The 24938-nt window shown below is 36.5% G+C and overlaps 1 protein-coding gene across 3 annotated transcripts in view; it reads left to right on the top strand.

The window, feature by feature from the left end:
* Positions 1–24938, top strand: part of TEX10 (testis expressed 10) — a 58627-nt gene that overhangs the window by 15345 nt on the left and 18344 nt on the right. For 2 of the 3 annotated variants that reach the window (XM_089913452.1, XM_022600297.3), the window contains 6 exons: positions 4774–5012; positions 5738–5873; positions 7380–7555; positions 9226–9403; positions 14764–14852; positions 16380–16513. In XM_089913452.1, the coding sequence (XP_089769578.1) occupies positions 4774–5012; positions 5738–5873; positions 7380–7555; positions 9226–9403; positions 14764–14852; positions 16380–16513 (952 nt within the window). The remainder of the gene's footprint in view (positions 1–4773; positions 5013–5737; positions 5874–7379; positions 7556–9225; positions 9404–14763; positions 14853–16379; positions 16514–24938) is intronic. The other variant, XM_089913453.1, reaches the window with a different exon arrangement.

The following is a 24938-nucleotide window of genomic DNA, read 5'->3' as shown; positions in this document are numbered from 1 at the left end:
AAATCCTCTGTGCTTTGCCTATTCATCCTACCTTCCCCCATGTTTTTTTCATGGTTTGATAGCTCATTTCTTTTTAGTGCTAAATAAATATTCCATTATATGGATGTGTTTATCCATTCACTTACTGAAGAACCTCTTGGTTGCTTCCACGTTTTCATTACTTTTTAAGGCTAAATAATCTTCCATTGTATGTATACATCATATTTTATCTATTCATCTGTCAATGGACATGTGGGTGGTTTCTACCTCTTGGCTGTTGTGAATTATGCTGCTATGAATATTGGTCTCCAAATAGCTGTTCCAATCCCTGCTTTCAGTTCTTTTGTGTGTATCAAAGGTTATAACTTTGGCGTTACTGAAAATAGTGGCATTTTTAAAATTCATTGTAGTTGAGTGGTCTTTAAGAAAGCTTTCTTCTTGTACTCATCCTTTATTAATTTATACGGTGATTATTCTAATCAGGTAATTCGCATATGTGCTGGGAACAGATAACAGCTAAGTCTTGCCTTTGGCTTACAGATCAGCTTGTGATAGGGAAAAGTTCACTGCTGACTAGAGTAGCCTAATAGTTGGGAAGATTTTCCAGTGTGCTGGGAAAATAAATTTATTTTTCAGAGGGATTGCTTTGATTCATTTAGCAAGTTGAGATCAACTAAGTGGTGGTTGGGTGGTTGGGATCTATTGCAAAGTGTATTGGGAGAGGCTGATTTTCTCTTTATGGTAGTGATAGAAAGTTTCTTTTAGAAATACTTTTTTTATTATTTTTTTAAAATTAATTTTTGGCTGTGTTGGGTCTTTGTTTCTGTGCGAGGGCTTTCTCTAGTTGCGGCGAGCGGGGACCACTCTTCATCACGATGTGCGGGCCTCTCACTGTTGCGGCCTCTCTTGTTGCGGAGCCCAGGCTCCAGATGTGCAGGCTCAGTAGTTGTGGCTCACGGGCCTAGTTGGTCTGCGGCATGTGGGGTCTTCCCAGACCAGGGCTCGAACCTGTGTCCCCTGCATTGGCAGGCAGATCCTCAACCACTGCGCCGCCAGGGAAGCCCGAAATACTTGTTTTTAAAAAGTGAGCTATATTAAACATAGTGGGTAAATAATAGTTCAGACAGTATGTGAATGATTACATTTTAGAAAAATGTGCTAACAAATAGATTCTTTGTGGGAACCCGAGGATAAAATAAGCCCCAGAGAAAGACAGTGCAGTAGGAATTGAGTACAGTCGACCCTTGAACAGCCCTGGGGTTGGGGTGCTGACCCCTCTGTGCAGTGGAAAATCCGCAGAGAACTTTACAGTCAGCCCTTCATATCCTTGGTTCCACATCCTCATATTCAACCAACTGGGGATTGTGTAGTAACTGTAGTTCGTATTTATTGAAAAAAATCTGTGTATAGGTGGTCCCACACAGTTCAGATCCATGTTGTTCAAGGGTTAACTGTACTTAAGCAGAAATCAAAAGGAAATTGACTTGCAGTTTCATCTATAGAAGAAATCTGGGCTTCCTGTAATTGAACAGAAATGTTTGTTAAGGTAAAAGGAAAGATCATCTGGAACAGTATAAAAGGTTACTTGGTAAAAAGAAATTTGTTGAATGTATTGTACAAGCGTAGTTCGTTTTATTTTGTTTTGCTTCTTTGCCCTTGGCAGATAGTGCGTAATTTTTTATAAATTGAAGGTTTGCGGCAACCCTGCATTGAGCAAGTCTGTTGGCGTCATTTTTCTAACAGCATTTGCACACTTCATTCATGTCTCTCTGTCACATTTTGGTAGTTCTTGGAATATTTTTAACTTTTTCATTATTATTATAGTGATCTGTGATCACTGATCTTTGATGTTACTCCTGTGACTCACTAAAGCCTCAGATGGTGGTTAGCATTTTTTACCAATAAAGTATTTTTAAATTAAGCTATGTACATTTTTTTAAAGCGTGATGCTATTGCACATTTAATAGACCACAGGTGAGAAATTGCTGTAGTGCCATTTTTCTCCTTTCCTTTAAAGACTCTAACTGAATGTATGTTAGACCTGCTTGCTGAATTTTTTACTTATTTCTCTTGTCTTTATCTCATGTCTTCCAGGTTTTAATTTTTTTAGTTTTGTTCAGTTGTATTCAAACATATATTTGTTGAATTTGTTTTCTGTTTTTATTTTCAGTTTTAGACTTTCTGTGCAGTTATTCCAGCATCATTTGTTGAAAAGACTATCCTTTCTCCATTGGGTTGCTTCTGCTCCTTTGTCTAAGATCATCAGTTGACTATACTTTGTAGGCCTATTTTAGAGCTCTTCCATTAACCTATATTTATCTGTTCTTTCACCAATACCATGCTGTCTTGATTACTGTAGTTGTATAGTAAGTCTTGAAATTGAGTAGTATGAGTCCTCCAACTTTGTTCTGCTTCAGTCTTGGGTAGTCTAGGTTTTTGCCTTTCTGTATAAACTTTAGAATCACTTTGTCGATAACTACAAAATAACTTGCTGGGATTTTGATTGGAATTGCATTGACTCTATAGATCTAGTTGGGAAAAATTGTTACTTTGGCTGCTGAGATGATGCAAAACTGGGATTAAGTTTTATGTAAGAGCTGTTTTTACTTCCAGTTCACCTTTACCCTGGAAGGGAGGCCCTTAAGGGTCCAGCTTGAAGTAGGGGTAATATATGAAAGTCCCCATGTTTGGCAGGCCCTGGGCTTTGTTTGACTTTTCCCTGTGAGGCCTCTAAAAGGTTACTTCATTTTTCCAGCCTTTTCTTTGGAATTGGCAGTTGCCCTCAGGTCTTGCTTTATTTTAGATTTGGGGACCCAGTAAATGTTCATTATCTTGTTGGCTCTTGAATGCTTTTGAGTTGTTAAAAACTATTTCATCCAGCTTTTAAAAGTTATTCTCAGGAAGGGGATTAGTTCTAATTACCTGCTGTGTCATTGAAAATGAGAGTTTCCCCAGTGGCCTGCCTCCCTTTTATAGAATTGGTGGTCGGCTTATTTAGACTTTAAAATTTTGTATAAATTATTGGAGGAGCAGGATGAATTCTCCCAAGTTTGCAGTGTCGACTGAGACATTCCAGACAGTAATAGATTATGTTGCTTGAGGTAAACTTAGGTAGATCTTGGAAAGCTCTACCTTTGTTGAAGAAATGCTGCAATTGAGTTTTTGTGTGGTCTAGTTAGTGTAAAATGTGCCTTGGTTTTGGGCGCTGAGCAGTTTGCCAAAGAGAACCTACTAGTAATTTTGGGTTTGTGGTATAGATTGCTAGTTGTCTGTCTCAGCTTTCATTCATTCTCCCCTCTCTTAGTGATGGAATTTCCAGGTTTTAGCTGGGCATATGACTACACAAAATAAAAACTAGATTTCCTAACTTCTTTTGTAGTTAGGAGTGGTCATGTGGGTAATTTCTATTTGAATAGCTCCGACTCCTCCCTCCAGTGTCAGACTTACACATTGAGTTGTTTGATGGCCATCTCTGCCTGGATTTATACCAGAGACACTTTAAGCTCAACATGTTAAAGGTAGAATTTATTTTCTAGATATTTGCTCCTCTCTGCTACTTCATCTCCATTTCCCAGTCAGCAGTGCTAGAACCCTCGATTCTTCCAATCCTCATCATCCCAAAACTCACATACATGTATACATTTAAGCAGACTTCAAATCCAGCTAATTTTTATTCTTCCTAAATGTCCCCCTTTCTCCCAATCTGTACCAACATTGGTTCTTGCACTTGTCGTGTCTTGCCTGTATTGCTCAAATAGACATACAACTGCTTCTTTGTTTAGAGTCTTGTAACTCTGATTTTTTCTTTTCCATCCGCAGAATTATCCATCTGAAACAACTTTTCAAGCATGTTACTCCTGTGCCTGCAGAGTTGATTTCAGTGTCCTTAGCCTTCAACTCTTTGTTATCTGGTCCCATTTTACTTTTTTAGGCTCATTTGTCATTCCTAGCCCTACATTTGATCCCGATAGCACCAGATTTTTAAAATTTTCCTTCCCATGTATTTGTGGTTCCTTACTACTATGTCCTTGCATGCCTAATCCAGGATTAACTTTTTCTTTTAAAATAAGTTAGTTTGAGGTTTTTAAAAACTTTAATCAACTGTACATGTTTCTGAACATGAAAATGTTCAGAATTGAATACTGTTGAATACATTGTAGCCTGAAATAAGTATTTATATCCTAAGTTGCAAATTTTATTAAGATATTCTATTTAAAGTTTTTTTTTTTGAAATTTCTTTGAAGCTATGAAAGAAATGTGTTTTATTTGGCTAGAAAGAAGTGATTTTAATATGTGAGTCATAAAATTAAGTTGTTTCAGAATAGTGCTTATCTGGACCAGTCTCCTATTTCACACATAAGGAAATTGTGGCCGGGAGAAATTAGTGTTTCTGTTAAGTCAAACTGAGTTAGAAGCAAAATCAAGGTCTACTGTGACCTCCATCCTAATATAAGTATCTGCTTAAAGAAAATCTTCCAAGTGTGTTGAGGTTTTCAAGTCTTCTTACCTCCAAGTTACATCTAGGATTACCAGGCAATGTTACAAGAGCCTGTACTTTTTGTGTGAATAGCAGCTTGGGTAATGAACTGAACAATATGCATTCTTTATGTCTTAACAAGCCTGATTTCATAATGAATGGTTTATTTACAAAACAGTGGCTTTATATTCCCGACCTCTTGGCAGTTTATCCTAGGAGGAATATTTTTTGACCCACTGATTATTTTAAGTATTCTAAGTGAAGCAGGCATGGTAGATATAACACTTAGAGATGTGTGTGTCTTTGTTTGTTTTTAGCATCAAGCATTGCACGATTCTCTCCAATAATGTAGATCATCTCTTACTGAATTTAACACTGTCTGATATCATGGTCTCCCTGGCAAATGCCTCAACTTTGCAGAAGGATTCCAATTGGATAGAAATGATAAGGAAATTTGTAACAGAGACCCTTGAAGATGGCTTTAGGCTAAATAGTAAGCAGCTGAACAGATTGCTTGGGGTCTCGTGGAGGTTAATGCAGATACAACCAAACAGAGGTAGGTGTTACTGCTTTGTCCTTATATAAGAGGAGCTCTTATGCATGCTATTTAGAGTCTAGCTTTGAGTTAATGACTTTCAAACATTTCACGTAGTCAAATTATTTACATTCAAGCCATGAAAGGTAGCTAGCATAATTATAAAGGAATATCTACTTGAACACTGAAATCGTTTATGGCTCAGAGCATCCCTTTCTCAGTGAGTAGGTCCACTCTGAAGTTAATTGGTAGGATTTCTACTAGATTACAGAGTTGGAGTGAAAGGAGGTAGGTGTTATTAAGATGAAATGACAGTCTAATGATGAAGAAATACTCTCTTCTGATGTAATTTGACTAGAAATTGATGAATCCTGCTTATCTTTTTACCTTTCTTGTAGCTTGAAGTTATGTTGCATTAAGTCAGTTTTTAGTGTGACTTACTAATTCTTTTCATTCAGAAACAGAGCTTTCCTGTTTGGTTTCCAGCTTATCCACCTTTCTAGTCTGGTTTTTGTCATCCCTGCCTAGGTTTGTTGTCTCTTAGGAAAATTTACTCTGCAGTCTCTGGTTGGTTTGACTTTCGTATTAGTCAGGCTGTTACTGTAGGATTTTGACAGTAGTCATCAGTTTGTGTCTAAGGTCTGCTTTGTCATAGGAGCAAAGTAAAGTACTTTTGTGCTTTTTAGAATTAGGGGGCTGTTGAAGAAACATTTTTGAATCATATGCAGTTTTTTTCTTTTTTTTAGAGGCTACGGAGTCTCTTATTAAGGCAGTTTATACATTGTATCAGCAGAGAGGCCTTCTCCTTCCAGTTCGGACTCTGTTACTGAAGTTTTTCAGTAAAATCTATCAAAAAGAAGAACTGAGATCTTACAGAGTCAGGTAAAGTTTCCTTTGTTATTTTGCTTTTCTTTTTCTCACCAAGTTATTTTGTAGTCTTTTTAAATAATAGACTAGATGGGGTGATTAAATCTTTGGAGAAATTCACTCTTTATATCCTATTTGGTTGCATTTAAGAAAAGAGAAGAAATTTAATTTTATAAAGAAGCATACATAATAGTGCCAGTAATCTTTATATGCATAACTGAGCAGATAAAAGTCTCTTTGAGCATATATTTCCACTTGTCCACTTAACAGCTAAAGGGCAGTTGGAACAACCTGTAGCAGCCTCAGCCTTTTCTTTTGCCTCCCATAAAAATTATGGAGGTTTAATTAAGGAGCTGGTCCTTAGTGACATGTTTGAGACATACGGTATAAGAATGAGGGCAGTAGAAGAGGAGGTGTGAAATGGGTGAAGGGGATTAAGAGCTACAAACTTAGTTATAAAGTAAATAAGCCACGGGGATGTAATATGTAGCATAAGGAATAATAATACTGTAATAACTTTGTATGGGGACAAATGGTGACTTATCATGGTGATCATTTGTAATGTATGCATATGTCAAATTATTATGTAGTATATACCTGAAACTAACATATAATACTGTATGTTAAAAATATTTCAGTAGATTTTTAAAAAATGAGGGCAGTAAAAGATGAGAAGGTTTCTGGCTTAGTTTGGTGCTACCAGCTGAAATAGACAACACAAAGAATAGAACTAAGGAATCAGGTTTTTGATATGGTGAGTTTGAGGTTTATTTGGGATAGTCGGGAAGAGGTGTTTGGGTGGAACGTAGAGATTCGGGATACATAGGTGGTTGTTAGAACGTATTTGAGTCTTTACTGTAAGTCAGGTGCTTTTCTTAATCTCTCAATACTCATATTTGAAGTGTAGGTACTATTGGCTTCTGTCTTAACAGAAGGAAACGGATTCTTAGGTTAAATAATCTGGTGAGTGTCATGCAACTAAGGGCAGTGGAACCGAGACTTAAGTTCAGGTCTGTCTGACTACGAAGGTCATGCTTAGTTAAGTCACTAAGGGGGACAGCAAAAGTGATTGCTGTTACCTGAGTAAGGAGACATTAGAGCATTAGCAAGTATATAAAAGAACTGAAATATGAAATAACACAAGTTTGAAGTCATTTAATGTGGGGGCACCCTACACTGAATGCATCAATGACTTAATGTAGTGTAATAATTAACGCTAACTAGTATAAATAGTTCACGAAGAGTTAAGTAGTGTCTGTGTCCTTTAAGATAAAAATACAGTTTACATACTGCCGCAAATCACATGAACTTTTAATATAGTGGGTAAAACTTTAGAAACTGCTATAGTGAAATAAATGATGCCGGCCATCTTGTAGGCTCTCACGTGTTTAAATAAGTAAATGTGGTGTTATTGGTAGATGATTTGTCACTTTGTGTGGTGTTTTAAAATTAAAATATTCTTTGTTTAAATTAATTTCCATTGTCTTTGAAAATTACACTTTCATTTTTCCTTGACCTTAGGTATCGTAGTAAAGTGTTATCCCGTTGGTTGGCTGGTTTACCATTGCAACTTGCTCATCTTGGCTCCCGAAACCCTGAGCTCTCAACACAGCTTATTGACATTATCCATACCGCTGCAGCACGAGCAAATAAAGAATTACTAAAAAGTTTACAAGTTACTGCTCTCCGAATCTATGGTAAGAGTTTTGTTTAACTATGTAAGTAATAATTGGTCTATCCCAATTTAGGAGAGACGTTTCAAAGGGGGAGCTCTTTAGGTTTGCTTTTCCTTTAAATTATTATAAATTAATTATACCATGGGAAAATTAACAAAACATCAAACAGTAAATTCATTTTCAGTAGTATTATCTATTAGAATAGTACTAGAAATTAATGGTTATAGATGCTTCTTGCATTCTTTTTTTAAAATTTATGTATTTTTGTCTGCTTTGGATCTCTGTTGCTGTGTGCGGGCTTTCTCTAGTTGCAGCGAGCAGGGGTTACTCTTCGTTGTGGTGCACGGGCTTCTCATTGTGGTGGCTTCCCTTGTTGCAGAGCGCGGGCTGTAGGCATGCAGGCTTTAGTAGTTGTGGCACTCGGGCTCAGTAGTTGTGGCTCGTGGGCTCTAGAGTGCAGGCTCAGTAGTTGTGACGCACGGGCTTAGTTGCTCCGCAGCATGTGGGATCTTCCCAGACCAGGGATTGAACCCGTGTCCCCTGCATTGGCAGGCGGATTCTTAACCACTGTGCCACCAGGGAAGCCCCTTAAATTGTCTTTTAAGCCACATGTTACTCACAAATTCAAAACTGATCAGGTATTTTTATAAAGTTCCTTTGAAGCTTTGGTGGCAAATTTTACTTACTTAACCATAATGGATATCTTGTATGACTTTCATCTATTAATAACTTTTTTATTCATCACTGAAACTTTCATTTTTTAAGCAAAAATATCAATAAAGCATACTAGGATATATACATATATATAATTTATATTTATTATTGGGATATAATTCATATACCATAAAATTTGCCATTTTACAATGTACAATTCTTTGATTTTTTAACATAGTCCCATGATTGTGCAATAGTGTTCATTATCTAATTCCAGAATATTTTTATCACCCCAAAAAGAAACTGTACCATTAGTAAGTCCCTCCCTACTTTATCCTTCCCCACCTCTTGGCAACCACTAATCTTCTTTTCTGTCTCTGTGTATTTGCTTATTCTGGACATTTTTTATAGATGGAATTATACAATATGGGTCCTTTGAGTCTGCCTTCTTTCACTTAATATACTGTTTTTAGGATTCATCTATGTTATAGCATATATCAGTACTTTATTTCTTTTTAATGTTGAGTAGTACTCCATTGTGTGGATATACCACTTATATTTATCCATTCATTAGGTGATAGACATTGGTTTGTTTCCACCTTTTGTGGGTAATATTTTAAAATCTGTATTTTTCGGTATTGCTCATATGTGGGGTCGTGTGTGTGTGTGTGTACACAGATAGGTCTTTGGCTTTAAGTCGATATTATAATTGTCACTGTTTGGCAGAAGTGCTTGTTTTTTACTGTTTCGCTTTGTCTCCAATCCCGTTAACCATATCATAGTTTTTATTTCAAATAACACATTTGAATGTTATGAAATTAATAGAGTGTTAAACATATCTTTAAATAATGATGTATTCAGTGTTTTACTCTAGACAGTACCTTAAGCCATACATACATGCTTTGTGAAAAAACTTTTTTCCATGTAATTGATGTATTAGAATTCAACATAACACAGTGAAAGTAATCACTTAATCTGCTTTATTAACTCTGGTTTGTATATCTTTTTTAGTTTAACTTATCTTCTTACCCCACTAGATCCACAAGAAGGCACTGTGGTGGTTCTCCCAGCAGAGTCTCAACAGCTTTTGGTCCAGCTTGTATATTTTCTACCCAGTCTGCCTGCTGATTTGCTTTCTCGGTTAAGTCGTTGCTGTATTATGGGAAGACTCAGTTCAAGTTTGGCTGCCATGCTTATCGGGATACTGCACATGAGGTAGCACGCTCAAGTGAGCTGTATTTTAAGTGTATAATCTTCCCCCCCCCACCCTCTGTCCTTTTACTGGCAATTCATGAACTATAGAGGCTTTTTAAAATACTGCTCCTCCCTTCATTTGCTCTTAATGCAACAGTTAAAACTGTCGATACTCTTATTAGATAGAGGAAGTTCACTAGAGTAAGACTGTTTCACATTATTTGTTTAGTGACTTGTGTAGGAGGATTGGAACAAGGGTTAAAATTATCAAAAGTATGCAGTAAGAAACCATAAACAAGACCAAAAGACAACCCTCAGAATGGGAGAAAATATTTGCAAATGAAGCAGCTGACAAAGGATTAATTTCCAAAATTTATAAGCAGCTCATGCAGCTCAATAACAAAAAAATAAACAACCCAATCCAAAAATGGGCAGAAGACCTAAATAGACATTTCTCCACAGAAGATATACAGACTGCCAACAAACACATGAAAGAATGCTCAACATCATTAATCATTAGAGAAATGCAAATCAAAACTACAATGAGATATCATCTCACACCAGTCAGAATGGCCATCATCAAAAAATCTAGAAACAATAAATGCTGGAGAGGGTGTGGAGAAAAGGGAACACTCCTGCACTGCTGGTGGGAATGTGAATTGGTACAGCCACTGTGGAGAACAGTATGGAGGTTCCTTAAAAAACTACAAATAGAACTACCATATGACCCAGCAATCCCACTACTGGGCATGTACCCTGAGAAAACCATAATTCAAAAAGAGTCATGTACCAAAATGTTCATTGCAGCTCTATTTACAATAGCCCGGAGATGGAAACAACCTAAGTGTCCATCATCGGATGAATGGATAAAGAAGATGTGTCACATATATACAATGGAATATTACTCAGCCATAAAAAGAAACGAAATTGAGCTATTTGTAATGAGGTGGATAGACCTAGAGTCTGTCATACAGAGTGAAGTAAGTCAGAAAGAGAAAGACAAATACCGTATGCTAACACATATATATGGAATTTAAGGGAAAAAAAGGTCATGAAGAACCTAGTGGTAAGACAGGAATAAACACACAGACCTACTGGAGAACGGACTTGAGGATATGGGGAGGGGGAAGGGTGAGCTGTGACAAAGCGAGAGAGAGGCATGGACATATATACACTACCAAACGCAAGGTAGATAGCTAGTGGGAAGCAGCCGCATAGCTCGGTGCTTTGTGACCGCCTGGAGGGGTGGGATAGGGAGGGTGGGAGGGAGGGAGACGCAAGAGGGAAGAGATATGGGAACATATGTATATGTATAACTGATCCACTTTGTTATAAAGCAGAAACGAACACACCATTGTAAAGCAATTATACCCCAATAAAGATGTTAAAAAAAAAAAGTATGCAGTAAGCGTTCAGTGGCAGGTGAGAGCACTGTGCTTAAAACCTTTGGTGTTACAAAATGGCAGTACAGACCTTCCTTTCTGGAAGGGAGCTCAGAATTTAATGTAGCTGACGAAATAAGTTTGTAGACTCAGACAAGGAATCACTTGAAATATCTTTGTGTGCGCGCGTGTGTGTGTGTGTGTGGCAAAATATACATAACATGAAACTTACCATTTTAACCAGTTTTAGGTATACAGTTAAAACTGTTCAGTGGCATTAAGTGCATTCATATTGTTGTGCAACCAGCACCACTGTTCATCTCCAGAACTTTTCATCATCCCAAACTGAAACTCTGTACTAATCATTTCCCCTTCCCCCAGCCCCCGTTTACCACTATTTTATCTTCATGATTTTGATTATTTTAGGTAACCTCATATAAATGGAATCATACCATATTTTCCTTTTGTGTTTTGCTAATTTCACTCAGTGTAACTTTTCAGGGTTCATCCATATTGTAGCATGTTTCACGGTTTCCTTCTTTAAGTCTGAATATTCAGTATTCCATTACACCACATTTTGTTTATTCATCTGTTGATGGACTCTTGGTTGTTTCTACCCTTTGGCTGTGGTGAATAATGCTGCTGTGAACACTGGTGTACAGATACCTGTTTGACTCCTTTTCATTCTTTTGGCTATATACCCAGAAGTGGAATTGCCAGATCATATGGTAATCTGTTTAATTTTTCAAGGAACTGCCATACTGTTTTCCATAGTGACTGTACCATTTTACTCTGAAAGGTCTTATAACTAATAGTGTTTCGTATTGCGAGTGTTCAGAATATTTTTAAAAATTTCATGTCTGCATCAGGTATGGTACTTTAGTATTCAGCAATACTTGTTAATGATTGTGGCCTATGGACAGGGTCTGATACGGTTTTAGGCAGAACTGAAAATGTAAAGCCTAGCTTCCTTGTGGCTTCTTGTACAGATCCCCTATCCCAGTTCAATAGGAGTAGCTCACGTTATTAGTAGATTTTCTTTGGCTTTGTTTGCCAGTCTCTTCATACCAGTATAGGACATGCGTTTGAGTGTTGTCACCTAGAATGTGCTTCATAACTGATAACATTTCCTTTTAGCAAAAGAGAGCTGTTTGCACTGTGTTGTTTGTATGTGAAAATTCAAGGTTTATTTCTGTGTTCATGTGCATTAAAGAAAGACTTGGTCTTAATTTGAAGTACTCTAAACATTTATTAGTTTCCCATGTTTTCCTTTCTTAGAAATTAAAAAACAAAACAAAAAAAAACCAAAGCCCTGCTCTTTGTCTAGTGCAGCACGTAATGCTAGGCCTTTAAAGAAATATTATTTCTTTTCTTATAACTTAAGTGGTTTCAAGTTAATAAAACTTCCAGTGGAGGGCACTGTTCCTTTGATATAACTATTGGAGGCTCTGTTTTAACATTCATTTAAAAGCACCTTTTGAACACTTCTTGAAATTGATTCTCTTTGGAAGCTGTATTTAATATCTTTATCAGTTATGATTGACTTATGCTTAATAACTTTTGTCAAGGATTTTTTTCAAAAGTTTTTTTTACTTTTTGTGGATTTGTGGTGAGTATTGAGAAAATCTATTAATTTACAAATAATGGTCATAGGGGTTTATAATTATTAAGAGCAGAATGTCATTGTAGTTAAAAGTCCACTAAGCTAAATTTTGCTTTTTAGTATTTGCACAGAGTCTGTTAGTAGACTTCTCTTTCTATAGATGTATTGTTCCTATTCAAATTAATCTCTCTTAAAAAATAAAACAAAATTGGAACTTTTCAGCTTTCTCAGGCCAGTGGCATTATTATTGTATCACTTTTCCTAGATTTAGAATTTAAGAATTTTAATATTTCCTTAGAAATAACCTGGGTTATTTCATATGTTTAGTTTTCTCTTCAAAATATCCCTTTCTGTCCCTGATCATGACTATAAACTAGCCAGCTTTTTCATTATCTCCCACCTGTACTATTACAGCAAGTAGTCTTGCTTCTTAGTCCCATCTATTTTGTGCATTGTTGCCAGATTAATTTTCCTGAAATGTTCCTTTAATTTCTGATTTTCATCTGTTACATTAATTGGACTGTGAGATCTAGTTCACTTCAGGTACTGTTCTGTTGCTCTGCTGTCTGTATCTGAGAGACTTTAAGAGCAGGTTACCAGCAAAGAATATCTGTGTTCCATGTGTGAAAAACTCATCAGCTAAAAAACCGTTGGTCTTCATTTTATCTTTTAAAAAGTGTACTTAGAATTCCTGCTCCTACCTTTTTTACCATCTATTTAGAGCTTGTTGAGTTTGATTTTTTTCCCCCATCTGTGTTGTTCTACTGGCCTTTACTCATTCCTTATCCTCTCTGCTCCTAGTTTATTTACAGCTGGGTTGGGGAACATAAGACGTAAATGTGGAAAGGTAATGTACACTGTTAGATAAAAATATCAGAGAAGGGAGAAGTTCTTGGACTGAGAAATTTGGCTTGGTTTTTTTTTTTTTGTGGTACGCGGGCCTCTCCCGTTACGGAGCACAGGCTCCAGACGTGCAGGCTCAGCGGCCATGGCTCACGGTCCTAGCCGCTCTGCGGCATGTGGGATCTTCCCAGACCGGGGCACGAACCCGTGTCCCCTGCATCGGCAGGCGGACTCTGAACCACTGCGCCACCAGGGAAGCCCCTGGCTTGGTTTTTAAGTAGGGTGAATATGTGAGCTGGACTGCCAGGAACAGTTCTAGTTTACTTCTTTTGTCCCAGCATGTTTAGTAATAGCATCCCCTTTTACTCTCAGAAGTGTTCTGGCTTGGACAGTATATATATTCATCATAGTTTTAAGGACAGCGTGATATATTGCTTGTCTTTTGTCCAAACTAGACTCTTAAATGGATTTCCTACCCCCTTTAGCCACTGGATGGCACAGTTTTCACTGGGTTCAAGAGGATATTAGTTTGTTTTCTAATCGTCATTTTGTACTCCTTTCCATTGAGCATCTCTGATGTTTTATAGACTCTTAGCTTGCGATATTCCCTCCATAGCCCTTTGCTTATTGTGAGAATGATAATCAGAAGAGTGTTTCCATTATTTTTAACTCCCCAACTTTTAAGAATGTTAATAAATACAATTATTTCATAGGTAAAAAGTTTTTAGTGCTTTTAGTTGAATTAGAAATTCCTAATTTTGTGTGACATTTATTCAGATTTCTGTGATAAAAATTAGTAGTCTCAGCTTGTTGGATCTGATCATTCTCAGCTTTTTTTTTTTTTTTTTTTGCTATATCCATGGTTGACATTTGCTCTATTCCTTCTTAGACTTACCTTGAAGAGAGTTTTTAAAGGAGTCACTGGAAACTGATCTTATAGCAGGAACCAACTAATCCTCATTTAATGAGAAGCTGCTGTACATTTAGCTATTCCCTGGAGTCCCCTACCAGTACTTCAGCCACAATATTGTGAAGTAGACCTAGTTACAACTTTGAAAAGAATAGGAACACATAGTTATCTTAGAGTGGCTTTAAATTGAAGTATTCTTTGCCTAATTAAGATACTTTTGCTTAGGTAGGAAGCAGGAACTTGTTTAAACTTAACTCATTTATGTAAGCAAGGTAAGACTTTATAAAAATCAAGCAGTAAATACATAGCAGCTGAACATACTACTGAAAAGCAAAACTTTATCTTGGCTCCTTGAGTCTGATTTTCAAGTGGTGTGGAAAATTTTTTAAGTTTGTACGATATTTGTGGACCAATTATGCTTTTCAGTGAAACTTTACATAAATATAAATAAGTTAGAAGTTACATTTTCCATATTGTGGTACTTGAACCCTTATATATAAAGTTAATACGTACTGTGGATCTTGTTTAAGCTATTAAATTAGACTTGTTTTCAATAAAGAAAAATGGTTATATATACTGTGCTTTTATTCTTGAGTCTTCAAGTGGTCACTTCTCGTAATAGTTCTCCCATTGTTTATTATAGATCATCATTTTCTGGATGGAAGTCTTCAGTTAAAGACTGGTTGATGAGTGATGTGGACTATTTCAGCTTCTTATTTTCAACACTTACAGGTAACCACATTGATCTGCCAAGTTAAGGAAAGGAAAAAAGCCTAGTATGAAGATTCTTCTGAGATTTACTCTCATACTTGTTTGGCTCTAAGATTTGAACCCCATTGCATACTTGAAAAAGTTGATGAACAGAATAGCCATTTTAAACATGTTTGAAATGTTTAACATGATAGGAAGGATATCAGATTTCAATTAGCCATTTTTTGCATTCCATTGACCTCAAAGCAAAATTAGTAAAATGAGTCTAGAAATGTTATAAGTTCGATTTCTAAGTATTATTACTATTGTTTTAAATGATGTACTGTCTCAGTATTTTTGTTTTGTACTTGGATGATGACGATGAGAATCTTTGAAATTTTCTGAAGACTTGAAATTTGGAGACTTAATATGTTAAGTCAGAATCCAAAAAAATCTTGACAGGTTCTGATAAGGAGCTGAATCTAGCAAGATAAATATTGTGTAAAAGATAAAAGTAGACTCCTACACGTTTATTTGATAGTTTTGGATGTACACATTTGCGATGGAGGTGAAGGCTTTATGTTTTAATAGTAGTACTGGTCAAAAGGTTTAGTGGTTTTAGGAAACTCATTAGGAATCAGTAGTGGGGTGTGGCTTCCAAACTAGATGATGACTCTCTAGGGCATGTTCACGGAAATATAGTTATCTGAAAACATCAAAGCAGGTAGCTGGGGTCAGACCACATTGCAAGTATTCTGATCATTCCAAGAGTTATCTTTCAGGAGGGACTTTGGCACGTTGTCTGTATAGGTCAGGCCAAGTGTAATAGAGGTGGTAAGAGAATCAGAAATTTTATTATGTAAGGTATAGTTGAAGGAACTGCATTATTGAAAAAAAAAGACTTAGGAGGGATGGAGTAGTTTTAAAACATTTGAAGGGCTATTATGTAAGAGAATATAGAGTTTGGTATATGTATGAATGAGTATATTATTTTACTTGTTCAATAGCTTTTTTAAACCTACCATTAATTAGAACGATGATGCCTTTCACAGGCACCTTTATTTAAGTAAAGGTGGTAATGCCCCCAGTATTAGGGGTAAAACCTGTTTCTTGCTATATTACAGATTGAGTCAGGTTACATCCTTTGTGAACATAATTATATGAATTTTACTACATTACATTGCTAGCATTTTATTTTTAAAAATACTACACATGAAATACAGAAATTCAGAGGAGACAAGGTAGCTTAAAGAAGAATTTAACTTGAAGATACATGTCATCTGTTTTTAAAAAATTAATAAAGAATGTCACGGGCTTCCCTGGTGGTGCAGTGGTTGAGAGTCTGCCTGCCGGTGCAGGGGACACGGGTTTGTGCCCCGGTCCAGGAAGATCCCACGTGCTGTGGAGCGGCTAGGCCCGTGAGCCATGGCCGCTGAGCCTGTGCGTCCGGAGCCTGTGCTCCGCAACGGGAGAGGCCACAACAGTGAGAGGCCCGCGTACCGCAAAAAAAAAAGAAGTCACTTGCCTTGTGATTTATTTATTTATTGGCTTTCTTTATACCCAAATTAGGGTTTTCAAAAGAGGAGCTGACTTGGCTTCAGAGCCTTCGAGGAGTTCCTCATGTCATCCAGACACAGCTTTCCCCTGTGCTGCTTTACCTTACTGACTTGGATCAATTTTTACACCATTGGGACGTAACAGAGGTAATTGTCCATTTTAAAAGAAACTCATAATTATTAGAATTCAGTTAATCAACCACCAACAGTTGCTGTATGTCAGGGTTGCCTTGTGTAAGATACTTTCAGAGATTCAGAGTAGTATAAAACACAATCCATGTTCTGAAAGTGCTTGTGATCCTTGGATAGAAGATGTATGTTTCTAAAAGTATTTTCATTATAAGTTATGCCAATACAATAGAATAAATTAGCAGTTTGAACGATAGAGACAAATTTATTTTCTCTTGTCTAGCATAGGGAAGAAAGGATGGATCCATCTATGGAAAAGAGGAAAGGCTACATAGAAAAGGAAGAATTTGACTTAGGTATTGAAGGATGAATAAGAGTTAGGGTAGGATTTGGTATCCTGAAGGTGGGTTTTTCTAATCAGAAAAGATTATTCGGCATTTCCTTTGGTTTTAAGAATATCTTTTAGATAAATATAGTAAATTTAAAGGGAGACTTTGATTATATTTTATTCCTTTTACAAACTATTTAAAACTGTTTAAATAACTTAATCACTATTCGTCAAGTAGTTCAGTTTTTTGACAAACCTTCACAAATGTTACAGTAAATCTTAAATATCTAATAAATTTATATAAGTTTGATAAATCTTAATATCTTTAAGTTTCGGTACTGTTTGTAGTGAAATTCAAATTAAAACCACAAGTCTAAATTAATTATTGATATGTTTTAAATTGGAATTACAGGGCTGACCTTTTACCCTAATAGTCAAAATTGTCTTCTGTGTTACAAATATGTAAACTAAATATGTAAAAACATCCTAACTGTTAATACTAAGGATTTGAGTCTCTAAAAACATGTATCTATTAGTTAATTTCTGTTTATTTCTTCAGTTTGTTTCTTTGCATTGGAAAGGTACTTGCCCAGTAGGAATGTCATTGTGTCATCCCAAATAATTTTGGTTTGAACCTTGCAAATTCTGAGGTTACGTTCTCTGCTGGCCAATTTTTTTTTAATGATTCAGAAGGTTTTTGGTTAGGACACTGACTATATATTCTTTTCTTGTAACTCCTAATTGCTAGGCCATAAGCCTTTTTTTTTTTTTTTTTAACTGCTTTGTCAGTGTTCTCAACAAGGTAGTCTCTAGAACCTACATCTATTTTGTTGCTATACCAATTGATTTTATTAAAATCAACTGATCTATTTACTACTTCTTTCATTCTGTTCCTGAATACTCTTCATTTTCTTCCTGTCCCTTAGGGCTATACCTTTTGTAGATGTTTAACACATTTCTCTCATGGTTTTGTTTGACTCTGATCACAGTACTTAAGTCATGCCAATGACACTTTGTTCTTTTTATTACCCTGGTGCCTATATATATGAACATATATAGGCTCTCAAAAAATAGTGGATTTTAAAAAGTGAAAAATAATGAATTGGGTAACCAACCTAATTATTTAATATCTGAAATTTTATATTAATCCATAGTAAGTGAAGAGAGCTAAGAAAGACTGAGATTGAGGCCTTGAATACTACATTGGGGGGGCTTCCCTGGTGGCGCAGTGGTTGAGAGTCTGCCTGCCGATGCAGGGGACACGGGTTTGTGCCCGGTCCGGGAAGATCTCACATGCCGTGGAGCGGCTAGGCCCGTGAGCCCTGGCCACTGAGCCTGTGCGTCCGGAGGCTGTGCTCCGCAACAGGAGAGGCCACAACAGTGAGAGGCCCGCGTACCGCAAACAAACAAACAAACAGAAAAAAACTACATTGGGAAGTTTAGTTTTGCCAACAGTCGTATTGGTAGTTGTTTTGTAGGACAGACTGTTTCTAATGTTTTTCAACTGTATCATGCTGTATTGGAAAAACCATTGTATGGGGATAAGTGGGCCCCAGATTCCCGGCATAGATTTGTTAGTGTCTAGTTTGGTAACTTGGACAACTCCATTAATCTTCCTCTGACAATTAAATTATCTGTGTAAAGCCAAGACACAATTGTCATGAAAATGTGATCAGTTATATTTCTGAGTGTACATTTGGCAAGAACATGTATTGAACTTCAAGGTTGCTGTCTTTGAAATGTTAAGACATACATTAGGAAAAATCTGAAAGTTTTGGTTTTAGTTTTTGAAGTTCTTAAATGAAGATTTCAGTTTTATTTTGGATAAAATTTGCCATATTTAAGTTGGCCTCTTCATGTGAAATTACTTGAAATATATAGTTTTTGACAGCCTTAGTATAAAAATTTATTTTTCTAATTTTTTTTTTTGGAGTATTATCACAAAGTACAATTTAGAAGAATAGAAGGATAATAGTAAAAAGTGTTCCTCCATTCCCTATCTCCCAGCCATCTGTTTTCCCTCCCTAGTTTCTAAATGTAGTCTTTTTTTTTCTTAATTTTTATTGGAGTATAGTTGCTTTACACTGTTGTGTTAGTTTCTGCTGTACAGTAAAGTGAATCAGTTATACGTATACATGTATCCCCTCTTTTTTAGATTTCCTTCCCGTTTAGGTCACCACAGAGCATTAAGTAGAGTTCCCCGTGCTATACAGTAGGTTCTCATTAGTTATCTAGTTTATACACAGTAGTGTATATATGTCAATCCCAATCTCCCAATTCATCCCACCTTCCCTCCCCACCTTGGTATCCCTAAGTTTGTTCTCTACATCCATGTCTTTGTTTCTGCTTTGCCAATAAGTTCATCTGTACCATTTTTCTAGATTCCACATAAAGCAATATTATACATTTGTTTTTCTGACTTACTTCACTCTGTATGACAGTCTCTAGGTCTATCCATGTCTGTGTAAGTGGCACTATTTTGTTCCTTTTTATGGTTAAGTAATATTCCATTGTATACATGTACCACATCTTCTTTATCCATTCCTCTGTTGATGGACATTTAGGTTGCTTCCGTGTCCTGGCTATTGTAAATAGTGCTGCAGTGAACATTGGGGTGCATGTATCTTTTTGAATTATGGCTTTCTCCAGCTATGTGCCCAGGAGTGGTATTGCTGGGTCATATGGTAGTTCTGTTTTTAGTTTTTTGAGGAACCCTCATATTGTTCTCCATAGTGGCTGTGCCAATTTACATTCCCACCGACAGTGTGTAAGGGTTTCCTTCACATCCTCTCCAGCATTTATCGTTTCTAGGTCTTTTGATGATGGCCATTCTGACCGGTGTTAGGTGATAGCTCATCTAAATGTATTCTTTTAGGTAACTTCTGTGTCGTCACAAATGATTACATGTATTCTTTTGGTTTTCTCCTTTTATAGAAATAACATAACTCTGTACACTGATTTGGATCACACAGTTTTCACTTAGTATATATATATATTTTTTTAACTTTCTTAATATTTATTTACTTATTTACTTTTGGCTGCATCGGGTCTTTGTTGCTGTGCGTGGGCTTTCTCTGGTTGTGGCAAGCGGGGGCTGCTCTTTGCTGCAGTGCACAGGCTTCTCATTGCGGTGGCTTCTCTTGTTGCGGAGCATGGGCTCAAGGCACACGGGCTTCAGTAGTTGTGGCACGCAGGCTCAGTAGTGGCTCGTGGGCTCTAGAGCGCAGGCTCAGTAGTTGTGGCGCACAGGCTTAGTTGCTCTGCGGCATGTGGGATCTTCCTGGACCAGGGCTCGAACCCCTGTCCGCTGCATTGGCAGGCGGATTCTTAACCACCGTGCCACCAGGGAAGTCCCACACTTAGTATATTTGCGATCATTTCTTCTGAAAGAATTGTATGACATTGCCGTTAATGATGGAAATAGTAATTAACAGGGAAAGATCACAAAGGGAAAAGGAATCTCTAGACAGAGATACTGTTTCCAAATGGAGATGTCTATTCCAGAGCCAATGAAAGGTTTTAAGGTTAATTTTATTTGTGATTTATAAAATTTTGAATGGTTTTAAAAGTTATTTTTTAACTAAGTTCTGAAGGATAATAATAAAACATTAATCTAGTTTAAGAAATAGAATGTTTTTCATTATTTTTGGAACTCCTATGTGCTTTTCCCCTGTCCCTTTAGAGTAACACTGTCTTAAATTTTATCATGCTCTTGCTCCTTTATAGTTTTACCATATTAGCATGTAATTCCAAACCATATTGTTTAGTCTTACATGTCATTGAACTTTTTAAAAGTGAAATATTTTTTAGTAATTTCCATTTTTTCATTCAGTATACTAAGATACCCATGTTAATGTGTAAGCAGTTGTTCATTCTTTTTCATTGCTATGTAGCATTCCATTGTAATCAGATATCATGATTGATTGTTTTTCATAGTTTGAGTATTTTTTTTCATAGTTTCAGTATTTTTAATCATTCCATTTTTATCTCCACTTTTGTCATGTTAGCTTTGCCTCTTATGTTTTTAACCATTTGCTCTTCAAGTTAATACAACCTGCCTTCTATACTGTACTGCTTCATGCCATAATGTAGTGTGTAATGACGTGTGAGGTTATTCTTATTTTTGTTTCTCTGTATGTAATGTGTGTTTTTTTTCTCTACATGCTTTTTTTTATAAGTTTTAGAGATTTTTCCTTTTATCACATTTTTTTCCAGCAGTTTGATTATATTAATACCTTTTTTCAGTGCTTTGAAATGTCAAATGAGTAATTTTGTTCTCTTTTATTTTTAAACTATTTGCAGAGACAACACAAAATTATATAATGTTACATTTATTTTAACCTACACTTCTTCCTTCATAAGGTTACTTGTCTAAACATTTCACTAACATTGTGCAATTTTAAACCGAGAAAAAGAACAAAGTTACAAGTGTGACAATTTATCAGGAATAGATTAAGTGACAGCTGTAACTAGAATCAGAATTAGATTATTTTAATAATTCCAGGAAGAGTATAATTTACAAAATACATTTGAATGATGTTAGGAAGATAGCAGGAGGAATTATTTGCTTAGTCAAATAATTTCTTTCACTTAGTAATATTTATTTAAGCTTCCTCCATGTGTTTTCATGACTTCATAGCTTATTTCCTTTTAGCACTGAATAATATTCCATTGTCTGGTTATATCAGTTTATCCATTTACCTACTGAAGGACATCTTGATTACTTTCAGATTTTGGCAGTTGTGAATAAAGCTGCTATAAATATCTGTGTGTAGGTTTTTGTGTAGACATAAGGTTTCAACTCCTTTGGTTAAATACTAAGGAGAGCAGTTGCTGGATCATATGGTAAGAGTGTATTTAATATTGTAAAAAACCACCAAACATATTTCCAAAGTGCTGTACCATTTTGTATTTCCACCAGCAGTAAATGCCCCACATCCTTGCTAGTATTTGGTATTGTCAGTCTTCCAGATTTTGGTCATTCTAATAGGTGTGTAGTGGTATCTCATAATTGTTTTAATTTGCATTTCCCTGATAACATGTGATGTGGAATGTTTTTTCATATGCTTATTTGTCATGTGTCTTCTTTGGTGAGGTGTCTGTTATGGTCTTTGGCTGATTTTAAAATTAGGTTATTTTCTTATTGTTGGATTTTAAGAGTTCTTTGAATATTTTGGATTTTTTCCTACTCTGTAGCTTATCCTTTCAGGCTCTTGACATTGTCTTTCACAAAACAAAAGTTTTTAATTTTAATGACATCCAACTTATCGGTTATTTCATTCATGCATTGTGCCTTTAGTGTTGTATCTAAAAAGTCATCATACTCAGGGTCATCTACATTTTTCCTCCTGTGTTATCTTCTAAGAGTTTTATAGTTTTGTGTTTTACATTTAGGTCTGTTGGGATACATTTTGAGTTAATTTTTGTGAAGGGTTGAAGGTCTGTGTCTAGATTCATTTTTTTTTCATATGGTTGTCCAGTTATTACAGCACCATTTGTTGAAAAGACAATCTTTTGCTCCATTGTCAAAGATCAGTTGACTATGTGGGTCTCTTTCTGTTCCATGTATTTATTTATCCTTTTGCCAGTAGCACACTATTTTGATTACTGTAGCTTTATAGTAATTTTTGAAATTGGTTAGTGTCAGTCCTTCAAATTGTTCTTCTCCTTCAATATATATTGGCTGTTCTGGATCTTTTGCCCCTTTGTGTAAACTTTAGAATCAGTTTATGGATCTCCACAAGATGACTTGGTAAGATTTTGGTTGGATTTATGTTGAATGTATAGATCATGTTGGGAAGAACTGACAACTTGACAATATTGAGTCTTCCTATCCATGAACATGGAATATCCTCCATTTATTTAGTTCTTTGATTTTGTTCATCAGAGTTTTTTAGTTTTCTTCATATAAGACCATATATATATTTTATTAGATTTATACCTAAATATTTCATTTTGGGGGTGCTAATGTAAATCGTATTATGTTTTTAATTTCAAATTCCATTTGTTCATTGCTGATATTTAGGGAAGCGGTTTGACTTTTATATATTAATGCTGTGTTCTGCAACCTTGCTATAATTGATTGTTTCAGATTTTCTACAGAGATGACCATGTGAGCTGTGAACAAAGACCACCCAATGAATTTTAAATTTTAGATAATGGTTCTTTTTTAACATATTTATTGGAGTATAACTGCTTTATAATGGTGTGTTTCTGCTTTATAACAAAGTGAATCAGTTATACATATACATATGTTCCCATATCTCTTCCCTCTTGTGTCGTCTCCCTCCCACCCTCCCTATCCCACCCCTCTAGGTGGTCACAAAGCACTGAGCTGATCTCCCTGTGCTATGCGGCTGCTTCCCACTAGCTATCTGTTTTACATTTAGTAGTGTATATATGTCCATGCCACTCTCTCACTTTGTCCCAACTTACCCTTCCCCCCTCCATATCCTCAAGTCCATTCTCTAGTAGGTCTGTGTCTGATAATGGGTTGTTTAATCTCAACTTTTTTGGTTCATCTTCTGTTTCTCTTACATTCATTTTTCTTTAACTACTTGAATATATTTATAATAGTTGTTTTAAAGTTCTTGCCTGCTAATTCTGTCATCTCTTTTGATTGCTTTTTCCCCTGGTTATGTGGCACATTTTCGTGTTTTTAGCATGTCTAGTAGTTTTTGAGTGTATATTGGACAATGGAAATTTTATGTGGTGGATTTTGTTGTTTTTTAAAGAGTGTTTTGCTTTGTTCTGGCAGGCAGTCAAGTTACTTGAGTTATCACCTTTATCCTTTAGTGTCTTGTTTTTAAATTTTGTTGGGGTGGTTTATTAGAGCAAGTAACCTTTACTAAAGCAAGGATCAGCAAACTACAGCCCTGTAGGCCAAATCTTGGTGGCCCTATTTTTGTGCCATCCTTGAGCTAAGAGCAAGGTTTACTTTTTTTTTTTTTTTTTAATATTTATTTATTTAGGCTGTGCCGGGTCTTAGTTGTGGCATGCAGGATCTTTTTTAGTTGCGGCATGTGGACTTCTTAGTTGTGGCAGGCGAACCCTTAGTCGTGGCGTGCATGCAGGATCTAGTTCCCTGACCAGGGATTGAACCCAGGCCTCCTGCATTAGGAGTGTGGAGTCTTACCCACTGGACAGGGAAGTCCCTGTTTACATTTTTTTTGACAGTTGTTAAAACAGAAAAAAACCCAAGAATATGTGGCAGAATCTGTATGTGACCTTCAAAGCCTAAAATATTTACTCTTTGGCCTTTTATAGAAAAAGTTTGCTAACTCCTGCCCTAGTGCTAATTTAGCCCTACTATTAATAGGTTCTCTTTCTGAGTATCATCTGAATGACCTGGTTGTTCTATGGAGACACTCCATGCTGGCTGGTTAGAACTCAAACATCTTTCTTCCCTGTTTGAGCTTTGGGAATTCTTTTGCTCACAACTCTGCTGCTTCTTTGGCCATGTGGAATTTCATCACCTTGCGCATGTACAGCTTTTTATTCATCAACATATCTGAGGAGACTGGAGCTGTCTCTCAGGCAAAAAGGATAAGAATTTGGCTTTGTCAAATGGCCCCTCTTGGAGGACAGAGAATCCATTCAACCTTTTGACCATCTTGCTGAGCTGAATTGAGAAAATAGGAGACTCAAGAGGCCTCTGAGGGGCCTGATCCCCTCCAGCATTTCCCAGATTCTTAAGCTGCAAAAGCAGAGGGGCTTAAAAGCTAAGCCAGTAACCTCTGTGACTCATGGTCCTAAGGAAACAATGATTAGTTTAAGTTGCTGGCCTGGAAGTGGGTTGGGTCTTCAGTGTACACATAAGCTCTCATTGCAGACTCTTTTTTTTCTTTTAATTTTATTTATTTATTTTTGGCTGCATTGGGTCTTCGTTGCTGTGTGTGGGCTTTCTCTAGTTGCAGCGAGCGGGGGCTACTCTTTGTTGTGGTGCACGGGCTTCTCATTGCGGTGGCTTCTCTTGTTGTGGAGCACGGGCTCTAGGCACTCGGGCTTCAGTAGTTGTGGCTCTAGAGAGTAGACTAAGTAGTCGTGGCACACGGGCTTAGTTGCTCTGCGGCATATGGGATCTTCCCGGACCAGGGATTGGACCCGTGTCCCCTG

This window comes from Delphinapterus leucas, chromosome 6 (genome assembly GCF_059928025.1).
Source record: "Delphinapterus leucas isolate spDelLeu-1000000601 "Yukka" chromosome 6, BTC_Dleu_Yukka2, whole genome shotgun sequence".
Classification (NCBI taxonomy): domain Eukaryota; kingdom Metazoa; phylum Chordata; class Mammalia; order Artiodactyla; family Monodontidae; genus Delphinapterus; species Delphinapterus leucas.
The sequence above is the reverse complement of the archived record's forward strand: the minus strand, read 5'-3'. Positions and strand labels throughout refer to the sequence as shown.